We start from the raw sequence: 13,394 nt of genomic DNA, 5'->3' as shown, positions 1-13,394 counted from the left end.
CATTCGCTTTGCTAGCTAAGCAGTTGATGGTAAACATGCAAACAATAGCCTTTACAGTCGCTTGTCAGAGGTTCCTTTAAAAATGTTGAGCAGAATATTAAACTATCTAGGGGCGTTCTTCTAACTGGCTGTTTTCTCGAATGGTTATTGAGTACTTGGGAAAGAAATCAGTTCCTCGAGTTTATTATACAACAGATAAAGAAATGCATGTTGGAAATTGTCATTTCTGAATCAATAGACTTGTATTGAAGTCGCTACTTTGTTCATCATGAAATTTTAATATGCAAATGATACCAGAAATGATGCCATTGAAAAATACAGACGTGACCTAAATACAAATGAACAGATTTAATCCTCGGGTGAGTGAACCTCACCTCGTCGTCACTGATCCACATTCTTGACTGCGTTGTTCAGATCAGACCAAATTACTGCTTACAGTTACATCGTGTATAAATCTACTACATCTGATCTTCCTTTTCAGTGTCTCTCGCCTCAGAAGAAATGCCCTCCGATATTGCGCATGCAGCACAGTGAGGGGCATAAAGCTTGAAAACATTTACAGTCTGAATTTATCACGTGAATTTAATGTGCAACAGTATTGGTACAGCCATGACGTACAAATCAAATTAGATAGTATTATCAAAATAATCAGTTCAAGTGTACAATTCCACCTTCAAACCTCATTCCACATCTCTGTAACTGTGTACTGAGGAAGAAACGGAGTCCATCTTTGTCACTGTTGCAGGTGAGTTTTGAAATCGGATGAATCTGGATTTTCCTTGGTGAATTAGGATTTAGAGTTAGGGTTGGATGATCTAGTGGAATGCTTAATTTCTTTGTTGCATCTGAATCCTCTGTGGTGTAGTGGTAAAGTGGTGGCCTTCAAAGCAGAAGGTCCTGAGTTTGATTCCCAGCAAGGACAGCAAAAGGTGGGAAAAGAAAAGCAAATTAGACAGAAAGACAGGTATATAAGTGTAATTCTGGGTTGAGAGGTATAAGAGGATAGAAGATATAAAGGGGGTGGGATGAGGGGGGAAAGGTGAATAGAGAGTGGTTGTCGAAGTGTTCTCATTGTTTTATGACCCCCTCCCCCAGGGTGCATCAGCTGCCCCCTAAAAATGAAAAGTTCCTCCGATCATGATGCATTTTTGTTTTTATGTTCCTTTTGGTAAGAAAACACACTGGGTGAAATATTTTGACAAAATTCAAAAGTTTAATGGTGGCACCAGGAGCTCAAAGTTATGGAAAAAGCTGCTATTTTATGACTTTTATGACAAAATTTCGATCACTTTTCATCAAACATTATGGCACCTTATAGAGTATACCAAATATCTTAGATACACATTTTTAGTACATATTCTAAATATATTATCAAGCACAGTTTGAGTTTTAGCTGTTCATTGAATCATTGTTCAACTACTTTTAAACAATACAAATGTATTATGAATCACATTAATGCTTCTCAATCCCTTGCAAAGGTTCTTAACATGATCTCTGGGTCACAAGAAATCAATAAATGGAGTCCAACATTGTGATTCAAACCTTACGCGAAAACAGAAAAGCGTTTTTGGGCAAAAAAATGAACCTCATGGTGCCACCATTAGACTTTTGAATATGGTCAAAAAATTTTACAGGATGTCTTTATTGGTGAAAGGGAACACCCGAACAAAAATACATCAGATTTTATGAAAGTGAGGGCAACTGATGCACCCTAATACCCCCCCCCCCCCCCCCCCCCCCAAAAAAAAAAAAAAAAAAAATCCCTCTTAAGAATGTCGACCTAATTCACCTAGGTGAATCCAGACTCATCTGATTTCAAAAATCACCTGTTACATCACCACTCACCATTATTCACTGCATGTTCGTGTGTGTGTGTGTCCATGTTTTTCTGTGATCAACAGGTATCCAGGAGGCCTAATTTGAGGGTAAGATTGTCTTCAAGAGCTGGCTGTGTCTAATCACTCTTATCAAAGCTCCTACTCAAGCTGATTGATTAGTTTCTTTAGGACATCCACTTTTCATACACTATTTGGCCAAAATTTTAGACACTTAACCTTCATGCCCATATGTGAGCCTTTCCTAAACAAAGTTAGAAGCACAGAATTGTCTAGAAAGAAACCAAGGTGTCAAGCTGTCACCTGTTCCAGCAGGACAATACCCCTGCGCACAAAGCAAGGCCTATAAAGACATGGTGTGTTAAAGTTGAATTGGAAGAACTTGAGTGTCCTGTACAGAGCTCTGACCTCAGCCCCACTGAATACCTATGGGATGGATTGGAATGCAGACTGCACCCCAGGCCTCCTCACCGGCCATCAATACCTGACTTTGTTAATGCTCTTAATGCTCATGTCCCTTCACAGAAGAGTGGAGGTTATTATAGCAGCAAAGTGGGGACTAAATCTAAAATGTTCAACAACCTTACATGAATATGATGGTCAGGTGTCCACAAACTTTTGGCCATATAGTGTAGTTTAACACGCTTTGATTCCCCTGCATGACATCAGCCATACAGACTCTGCCTCTGGTCTTTATACTCACTCCCCCAGAACTGGCTTTTATACAACACCAAATCCGAAAAAGTTGGGAGGGTATGTTGAAATTAAAACTGAAAACAGTGATTTGTAAATAATCTTTGGCCTATATTACACTCAAAACAATACAACAGCACATGATTTTGATGTTTTAACTCAAGGAGTTTTATTATGGCGTTTGTTTTTCAAAATAAGTATGTTTCCATTTTGATTCTTGCAAGATATTTTAAAAAAAAAGTTGGGATGATAAAGCATTTACCATTTTTATAATATTTCCATTCCTTACCATAACACTTAAAAGATGTTTAAGGACTGAAGACACCAAGTGATGAAGTATTTCAGGTGTTATTTTGTCCCGTTCTTCCTGCAAATAGGTCTTAAAGTGCCATTCCACCATTGGATGTATTTTTTTGGCATAAAATACAATATATTTTATGACAACATGACTAGACAGAGAAATCTTTTAGCTTCAAAATGATATATCAAACATAATTTTTTGACAACGACAAGTATATTAATTTTGCGACCAAAGTCACCTACCCTTTTAATTTCCGCGTGGTAGTGAAATGTGATGTCATCGGCAGGTTCCCCTTCTTGTGTACCATGTGACGTGGCACAGATTATCAGCAATGGCGGATAGAATGCGATTGTCAGCTTTGGAAAAGAAGCGAAGGAAAATAGCAAGTGATGCCCAAAGGAGACGGTCGATGGTGAATATCGGCACAGCAATCGACAAGTGGAAATCGCGTTCTATCCACCATTGCTGATAATCTGTGCCACGTCACACGTCACATGGTACACAAGAAGGGGAACCTGCCGATGACATCACGTTTCACTACCGCGCGGAAATTAAAAGGGTAGGTGACTGGTCGCAAAATTAATATACTTGTCGTTGTCAAAAAATTATGTTTGATATATAATTTTGAAGCTAAAAGATTTCTCTGTCTAGTCATGTTGTCATAAAATATATTGTATTTTATGCCAAAGAATACATCCAATGGTGGAATGGCACTTTAAGGTGTGTAAAAGTACAGGGTCGCCGTTGTCCTAATTTTTGTTTCAAAATTCGCCATACGTTCTCTATTAGGGACAGAGGGGACAGGCACCCTCTCCTTCCACAGCTATGCCTTTGTAATGAGTGCAGAATGTGGTTTTGCATTGTCTTGTTGAAATCTCCCTGGAAAAGGTATCCTCTTGAAGGCAGCACATGTTCCTCCAAAATCTCAATGTACTTTTCTGCATTAATGCTGACATCACCGAGGTCCAAGTTACCTTTGCCAAGGGCACTGACACAACCCCATACCATGACACACCCTGGCTTTTTGACTTCTTGTTGGTACCAGTCTGGATAGTCCTTTTGGTCTTTGTTCCAGAGCACACAGTGTCCATTATGTCCAGAAAAGACCTGGAATACTGATTCATCTGAGCACAATACACACTTCCACTGTGTGTTGGTCCATCCCAGATGCCTCCGAGCCCTGAGAAGTCAATGATGATGATTCTGGACAGGGTTAAGATAAAACTTCCTTTTTGCCCAATAAAGTTTTAACTGGCATTTGTGGATGTAACACTGTGTTGTAGTGCTTGACAAAGGTTTCCCAAAGTAATCCTAAGCCCATGTGGTTATATCAGCAATAGCTGAATGACGGTTCTTGATGCAGCGCCGTCTGAGGGATCAGAGATCATTGGTGTTCAGCTTAGGCTTGTGCCCTTTCCTTTTACACACAGAAATTCCTCCACATTCCTTGAATCATTTAATGATGCACCGTAGAGTAGAGCCCTGCACTCCCGCGGGAGGCTCGCGGGACCCGCCGCAAAGTAGTGCGGCGCAGGACAAATTTTGAAAGCTCATTGCAGGCGCGGGCGGGACCGGAAGTGCACATATGCGCGCGGGAGTGCACATATGCGGCGCGGGCAGGAGCCGTGATAAGCTGCAGTCCCGCTAACTAAAAATGTGCTTGAAATAAAATTTATAAATTATTAATTTATGTCTATCATATATAATTTGTGCTGGATATTTTATTTGGCATTAATAAAAACATTTTAAGATGCCTAAATTTGCAGAGAGAGTCAGATTGCCAGATTGAGTGAGGAATGGCATCTTAAATTTGCCATTGATCACCCTAACGGGCAATCCTTTGATCACTCTAATGACTCGCAGTTCACACCCAGCCTCCAGTGACCCACACTAACATGATGCCTCAATGACACCTTAGATGAGCTGGTCATCAGAATTATGATTCTGATTCTGATTCAGGAGAGGATAAATATCTCTCGTTCGTTTCTCTATTCTTTTCCTCTTCCGTGTTTGAGATCTCTGATCATGGCAGAAGAGCAGAGCTCCTTTACTGAATCTCACAGTGCTTCAAAAGTAAGTGGCTGAACAATAAATATACCAAATTTCCACTTGGAATTACGTGCTCGCCTGTCTTTATTATTATTATTAGTGCTGTAAAAAATGTCGCGTTATTATCGCGTTAACTTGACTCAATTTTAACGGCGATATTTTTTTTTATCGCGAGATTAACGCTCTGTGACATGATGTAGGTTTTTCATAAGCTTTTGAAACTAGTAGAGATGGGATTTATGGCTCTTTGATGGGATCCGCATCTTTGTGATCCGTTCTTTGAAAAGAGCCGTTCAGAAGACTGGCTCATTTGGCTCTTTTTAAATATTTATTCAGTTTTAAGAAGACAGCGTCTGTAAACTCAATTCTATCCCAGAAATCCTTCCTGTAATATGCAAATTTGGCCGCCTCTGATTGGACAGCGCGACGCATCAACAGGCAGAAAAAGTGTAAAAATACGAAATGTGTTAAGTGAGATGAAACAGTAAAGATCAGATTCAATGCAATATTTATCAACGAACAACTTAGTTAATATAATAGTGTACTTTATATTATAATCAAGCATGTCAAGCCTACCGTCACTGTGTAAACTGTCTCTCTGATAGAGCTGTAGACTAACTCAAGCAGTAAATCACTTCACTGAGTGAAGTGGAAAAAGAGTGAAGTTCACTCCTCTTGTTAGCTCTGCTTTGCAATAAAAAAAAAAAACACCCTTGGTACAAAGCAAGCCCATTCACTTTTTTATGCTGATCAGAGAATTACAATGGTTTCTCATGTGATAAAAATGTGCGATTCGCAATTAAATATTTTAATCGCTTGACAGCACTAATTATTATTATTAGAGACACTACATGCTGAATTCAGAAACAAGGTAAATAATAACAAACGTGAACATGAGCTGTAGATATTTATGCTCAGATCCACTCAAAGTAGGGGGCGGGGCACCATCACGCTGTGTCAAGGCAAGAACTTTCCTGAGAAATAACGCGAATGTCTGCATCATGCGGGATTTGCGGGCGGGAGCGGGACAAAATATGGCGGGCGGGAGCGGGACTGAAAATCATAATTCTTTGCGGGCACGGGCGGGAGCGTGACTGCACAATGCGGGCGCGGGCGGGGACTGAAAAATCCAACCCACGCAGACCTCTACCGTAGAGGGTGAAATATCCAAATCCTTTCCTATCTTTCTTGGAGGAACGTTGTTTTTAAACATTTTCAATAATTTTCTCACGCATTTGTTGACAAACTGGAGATCTTTGGGCCATCTTTGCCTTTTCAGGATACTGATTTTGTACCAAATCACGTCATGATTTAATTGTTTTACCTCATTACTAGCCTCAAATTTCCCCTGTCCCATCATTTTTTAGAATGTGTTGCAGGTCTGAAACACAGGAATGGATGTATCTTGACAAAAGAAATGAAGCTGACCAGACAAAACGTGAAATATCTTGGATGCATACTGACTGCAATGAAATACAAGTCAAAGTAAATTTAGAAATCGCTGCCCCCCCCCCTTTTTTTTTTTAAATTTGCATTTTCCGTACTGTCCTAACTTTTCCTGATTTGGGGTTGTAATAAACCTGCATGTGATAATTGAATTTGGAGAATAAAACCTTTTTCAGAGTCACTTTTATTGCCAGGTACGTGAATACACACGAGGAATTTGACTCTGGTTTCACTTCGCTCTCTTAGTACAAACAGATAAAAAAGCGTCGACAAAAAGCTATGTACCGTACATGTAGAAGGGTATATATTAATCTTTTGGTGCAAAATGGTGCATAGTGCAAGGATGACTTAGTAAATATAAATATACAGTGTGCACAGAATGACGGTACGAGTGTGCAGATATTTCACAGATGATGTTACTGATATTTGAGTCCGGTTTTAGCTGTTCATCACAGAGACAGCCTGAGGAGGAAAAAACTGTTCTTGTGTCTGGTTGTTTTTGCGTACAGTGATCTATAGCGTCTCCCAGAGGGGAGAAGTTTAAACAGTTTGTGACCAGGGTGTGATGGGTGTAAGAGATGTTACCTGCCCGTTTCCTGACTCTGGACAGGTACAGGTCTTGGATGGAGGGCAGGCTGACACCAATAATTTTCTCTGCAGACCTTGTTGTCCGTTGCAGTCTGTTCTTGTCCTGTTTGGTGACCAATCCAAACCAAACACTCAGTGCGTTTACATGCACATAGAGAAAATCGAATTTCTGCTGTTGCTCGACTGAAATCGAAGTTCTAAATGGCATGGAAACACCTTAGCTTGGCTGAAATTGAACCGAACTTGATTTCTCGTAATCGAGCTACGCGACCTAGATTATGCGATTTTAGCCGAGCTACTTAGTGCATGTAAACCCTATCGAGCTACGTAGTCGAGCTACTTACTTCAGCACTGCCCCTTCCGGGAGTGACGAGACCACAAGCGGGAAACACAACAGCCTCGGTCGGGGAAAAAAAAAAAAAAAAACAGCCTCGGTCGGCATGACACGTCACCTTAGCCGCCACTTTATTAGGAACACTTCTGTTCGTACATACAAACTACAAACACTCTTCTTGTGAACACAGAACTGATAACTTTGTTTATACTCTTGAATAGCTCTTCTTCATGACGACAACCAGAAGTGTACCAACACGATGGGGCGTGTAGCGCCACCTGTGGCTCGGGTGCACAATGTACCTCACACAATAGCTCGATTTCCTTGTGTGCATGTAGGATTGGATTTCTCTGGCACCCCTGCTGGGACCCTTAGCTCGATTACCGACAGTAGCTCGATTTGGATGTGCATGTAAACGCATCGAGTGATGGAAGAGCAGAGAACAGACTGAATGATGTCAGAGTAGAATTGTGTCAGCAGCTCCTTAGGCAGGTTGAGCTTCCTGAGCTGGTGCAGAAAGTACAACCTCTGCTGGGCCTTTTTGATGATGGTGACTGTGTTGGTCTCCCACTTCAGGTCCCGGGAGACTGTGGAGCCCAGAAACCTGAAAGTTTCAACAGCAGTCACAGTGTTGTTGGTGGTGGTGATGGGCGGCAGGGTGTGTGTGTGAGGGGGGGGGGTCCTCCTAAAGTCCACTGTCATCTCCACAGTTTTGAGCGTGTTCAGCGCCAGATTGTTCTGACCGCACCAACAGAACAACCTTTTATAATATAATTGCCACCATTTGCCCAGTCTGGGGTATGTTAAAACCCGTTCTATTAATTTTTTTCCCGCTCATGTTGTTTTAATGTACAGTAGGGAAATTATTGCGTTCATTTTAGTGCTGTGCATAAAATTTAAGGAAAACTATGCAACCTAATTCCACAGAAAGTAGGTTCTACATGCAATCCCAGTGAAAGACATTTGCCTCTTTCTTCAAATCTTAATGCTGCTGTAGTCCGAAATCCTGATTTAAGAGGAACGTGATTGTTGGCAAAAGAACCAGACTGATGATGATGCTGATGCTCCCCCCCCCCCCCCCCCCCCCCCCAAAAAAAAAAAAAAGTTGTGGTGAAAATATGTTGTGCAGGATTGTGGGAAGAATGTGACCTTTGACATTTCTGTGCTTTGCTGCTGGTGAATGATGTTAAGGCATACTATACTCTAGCTCTATGACGTTTGTCTTTATTTCAAGGAATATTTACATTAAATTTATTCATTATAGGCAACTTGATGAATTCTGTTTACACTCCTATATAGAAGTCATCTGATTTTTGATTTCACCTTTTTAAGCTCCTGTAAGAAAATAATAATAATAATAATAATAACCAAGTCTGACAAACCTAAACATTTGCTTCATTACCTCCGCCAAGGAGGTTATGTTTACGTTTCAGTAGCGTTGGTTTGTTTGTTTGTTGGTTGGTTTGTCTGTTAGCAACATTACAGAAAAAGTTATAAACGGATTGCTCTGAAATTTTCCCCAGAGGTGTGATTGGGCACAAGTAACAATCCATTAAATTTTGGCGGTGATCTGGATCACCTTCTGGATCCCAGAATTTTTTTTAAAGGATTCTTGGCGGAGGTCTGCGCTCTCCGAGTGCTTTTCTAGTTTTATATATATTACACACCTGTACGAAAGGATATGTGCTTTTTACATTGACTGTGTGTGAATTACTGAATAGCCTTAATCGAATCCGTATAACTCTTGTGTTGTAGTGAACACGGAGTGTGGTTGTGGTATGTGTGCTGTCTTCCTCATGTCATACTTCCTGTGTCTGTATGGAGGTTTGAACTTTAGGCCTAAATATGTCTGTTTGCACTGCTGCGTTCTTCCTCTGTCATGTTCTCTTAATGTAGACTCTTCCCTCACACTGTTTCAGCACCCTGATCTTTTTCCGGCTCTGTTTTCTTCTTCTGCTTCCCTCTGTCTGCTGCTTGGCTGTCTGTCCAGTCTCAGGACTCTCGAGAGGAACATGGCTATGAGGGTGACAGTGACACTGAGCTGCCTCCTCACACCCTGGCAAGTCTCTCTTTAACCCCTAATCAACCTCCCTTTCTCTACTTTCCCTCCGCTGCACAGCATCTCTCATCACTTCCTGGATATTGACTGTTCTATTTCTGCTGCACGCTGACTGACCATTACTGTTGCTTGTTTAAGTCTCCTGCAGTGCTCTAGTCCTGCATCCCATTGCATTTGTGTTCAGCCCTCCTTTGCAGCTTTCACTCCCAAATAGCAAAGCACGAAAAGGAATTATGATGTATTTAGTATTCCTTTTATAGTGTGCGTTATACAGAAACGCAGAATAAACTTGAAAACGAGCAACGTTTCAAGAAAAATTCTCCCAGGGAACATAGTGTTGAATATTTAAAAATGTTTGTATGATGGCAGAATTTAAAGGAAAAACCTGACAACGAAAGTTCATTTAAAAAAAAAAAAGTATTGAAGGTATTTTTTATATTTTTAAAAAAGTAGACATTATAAATCATGGAAATAATCAAGAGAGAAATAATGTGCTCTTTGTCATTCAGCCCAAATTTTCGTCATATTTATTGTTTTGATAGTCCTGGGTTAGACCACCAAACCTGGAACTAGCTTGTGTATTTTTAATTAGCAGCTCTAACTGTTACTGACTTGTCACTCGAGCTAATTAAAAGTAGACGGCCTTTCGATTTCATCAAATCGGTGAAATTTAGTTCCGTCTGAAATTTGGTCATTGTGATGTGCTTATTTCTGTAATATCTTAAAAACCAGGCCATTCTGTGGCTGGGAAGTTATTTAATTTGAGGGAATTAAAGCAAATAATGTGCATGAAATCACTCGCTTTGCACAGTCAAGCAGACAGAGGAAGTCCATGTGCGCATGCGCAGGTTTACCTTCTTTTGGTTTTTACGGCAGCCGGCATCCAGTGTTGCATTACTGCCATCTACAGGTTTACCTTGACCGTGCACTGTCAGTTACATCATTCTGTCACTAAACGAACAGCTGATCACACCCAACACCCTAAGGCGCTCGCTGACCGCCGATTATTTATTAGTTTGGTCCTGCGTTTCCTTTCCTTCACAACATAACGTCTCTTCTCGCTTTCCGTTACTGTAGTCAGTCTTTCACGTTTCATTCGCATCCCCTTATTTTCCTCTCCTGTTTCAAATTTGTATCCCACAATGCCTTGCGCGAATGGGGAAAGCCCACCATGTGATGCATGACATAGTATCTTGTATTGCGTCATGGTGAAGCAGGAAAAAATGGCGGCAAATTTAGGGCCACATGGCCCTAAAGTCATTAATCGTTCTATTAAAAAAAAAAAACTAATAAAATTTGGAAGTCTGTGATTCGAATTCAGTAGCTTTGGGTCCACTAAACAAAAATAACTAGGTGTTGGGGAAAATTCTTTTTTATGACCTTCATTTGAAAAATCTGAAAGGCAGTCTACCTTTTAAGGCATTAGTTAAATTGTCAAAAAAAAAAAGTAAGTTCCTTTATGGTTTTATGACTTGTTTTTGTTTGAAACTGCACCCTATTGACTATATCAGGGGTTTTCAAAGTGTGGGAGAGTCAGCCCCCCTCAGAGAGCAAATAAACAGCGCTCCCCCCCCCCCCCCCCACAATTTTTGTTGTTGCTATACTTAATGTTCCATTCGTATTTAAAAAAAAATGGTTGTTGTACACTTTTTTTTTTCTTTTACACATTTTAAACATCTGTGCTTTTTGAAAACATCTTTTTTTACATATTTAAAACATCTGTGCTTTTTTTTTTTTCAAACATCTTGTTTTACACATTTTAAACATCTCATAGCATCGTTAGCTAGCACCTCTTGGCAGACAACACACTGTGGCAGTGGAGCATCTTCAGATCCAGTCCATGAAAATCCAAACTTTAAATAATCGTGGTCATACTTCCTTCTTTTTTTGCTTGGCCCAGACTCTGTCTCCTCACTCACTGTAGCTGTAGGTACTAAAAATCGATCCATTTTGTCTCTGGCAAAGGCTAGCTGAAGTTCGCTAAATGTCCGCAATGGAGCACTTGCATGTGATGTCACAGCCGATCCAGATTGTGACAGCTGCCATCTTGTCGGTCAAACGCCATATTTCCGCCTTCTACTTCTACTTCTGGTTCTACTTCTGCTTTTACTTCTACCTTTTCTTCTGGAAAACCTTACTATATACAATTCTACTACAACGGCTGCGGCTACAAGCTCTCCCTACCTGTGCACGGTTTTTATGTTTTTTGTGTATTTTTGCGTGTTGTTCGTCTGTACCGGACTTCAATATCCACTACAACCGTATGGACTTACTGGACATTGGTTTCCAGCAGAAAATGACGGTTTGTAGCGATTTCCATCGCATGCACAACATTCCGGACGAGATAGCAAGACCAGCAGGGTCTCCGTGGATTGTTATCGGAAGCAAAGCGAAGGAGGCGGCGCCGGGAGCGGAAGCAAAAGCGAGGCTGCAGAGCCGGCCTGTTGACTAAGCTCAGAAAACAGCCACTCAAACCTCCACTGCTAAGCCTCTATCTCTCCAACGCCAGATCCATGGTAAACAAGACGGACGATTTGGAATTACAGCTGGAATTACCTTATTCTATTCTATAATCGGCTGGTCAGTGCTATACTCAATACTTAAGTGACTTACCCATCCAATGAGGATTCTTGTTTACAAGATGCCACATCTGAGTCGCTGACAAATCCTGAATTTCTGTAAAGATAACTGTCCAGAGATTTATAGGCACTCAGTGCTTCACCACTGAACAGCGAGGGAAAGTTGATGAGGTAATTATACACATCCAGGTATTCCGCTGGCAGTTCAAAATCCGGTCGTGAAAACTCCGTCCGGTAAGCCATAAGGGTCACAAATCTGTAGGTCGTTTATTTTAGACATATATCTAGTTATCTGTTCATTAGAAAAATGAGCCGTGTAGTCCGTCGGTTGAAATTGATCCATTCTGTACACGAGTGCAGCAGTATTCAGCGGTGTTTTTTACCGACAAGATGGCGGCTGTGTACTTTCCGGTCACGTGACTGCAAGATCTCTATAGTAACTTATTCTGGTTTATTTTTCCTCACCTTGCGCCCCCCCGAAGAACTCTGGCACCCCCTAGGGGAGGCGCGCCCCACACTTTGAAAAGCCCTGCACTATATATAGTGCACTATTTGGGGAGTTTTGACATTTTGTAATCTGAAAGTGAAGTGAAGGATATCAAGTTTGTTCTTGAATTCACACAATACACTGCTTAGTGTTGGTGTCCAAATCATGCCCTCTAAAGGTTAAAGAAAGATCAAACTATTTTGAGTATAAAGTTGACTGCACAATGGTGCAAAAGCAAGAAGAATCAGGATTGGTCAATCCTAAACTACACAAATACTGATTTATGAAAGTTGACGGTGTAGGTAAGTAACATCATGCTTAGATTTGGGCTGCCTAAATTTATATTAAAAAAAATTTTACTTGTACAATGTACTGTAAATTATATTGATAGAAGACTCGTATTAGTAAGCAATCACAGATTTAATTTCCCCTCAGGTCTTAAATTATAGTGTTTCCGGGGGGTGTCAGTTTAAATAATTATTTAAATTTATTTTCTAATAGAATTTACATATTTTTTGTGCAGCAAGCATTTAAAGACATGCAGAAGCCAGTTCTCATGGACGAAGTTCCACTCATCCCTGGGGAGAGCATTAAAATAACTGGTAAGTGTTTTCCTGAACTCCTTCACACTACACCGCATGACATTTCTCATGAGCTGCTTCTGCTGCAACACCCAGAGAATAATCTCTGACTGTTCTTTATCTGTAGCTAAAGATGTGATGTATATCTGTCCGTTCACTGGAGCCGTGACGGGCACGCTCACCATCACCGACTACAAGCTGTACTTCGTCAGTCTTGAGCGGGTGAGCGATGGTCTTAATATTGTGTCGTTTGTGCCATTTAAAGCTAATCAGCATAATCATTTGTGGCTGCAGATTAAATCCGTCCGTACTGTTTTTAGGACCATCCCTTTGTGCTGAATGTGAATTTGGGGGTGATAAGCCGGTTGGAGACCATCAGTGTTCAGAGTCATGGAGAGAACACACATGGGATGGAGATTGTCTGCAAGGTGAAAGACTACTC

The 13,394-nt window shown here is 40.8% G+C and overlaps 1 protein-coding gene across 4 annotated transcripts in view; it reads left to right on the top strand.

The window, feature by feature from the left end:
* Positions 1 to 13,394, top strand: part of mtmr1a (myotubularin related protein 1a) — a 50,150-nt gene that overhangs the window by 11,366 nt on the left and 25,390 nt on the right. For 3 of the 4 annotated variants that reach the window (XM_060935961.1, XM_060935952.1, XM_060935944.1), the window contains 4 exons: positions 1,902 to 1,925; positions 12,895 to 12,973; positions 13,080 to 13,174; positions 13,273 to 13,380. In XM_060935961.1, the coding sequence (XP_060791944.1) occupies positions 1,902 to 1,925; positions 12,895 to 12,973; positions 13,080 to 13,174; positions 13,273 to 13,380 (306 nt within the window). The remainder of the gene's footprint in view (positions 1 to 1,901; positions 1,926 to 12,894; positions 12,974 to 13,079; positions 13,175 to 13,272; positions 13,381 to 13,394) is intronic. The other variant, XM_060935969.1, reaches the window with a different exon arrangement.

Source organism: Neoarius graeffei, chromosome 1 (genome assembly GCF_027579695.1).
Source record: "Neoarius graeffei isolate fNeoGra1 chromosome 1, fNeoGra1.pri, whole genome shotgun sequence".
Lineage (NCBI taxonomy): Eukaryota > Metazoa > Chordata > Actinopteri > Siluriformes > Ariidae > Neoarius > Neoarius graeffei.
Note: the sequence above shows the minus strand (reverse complement) of the source record. Positions and strands in the feature narration are given on the sequence as shown.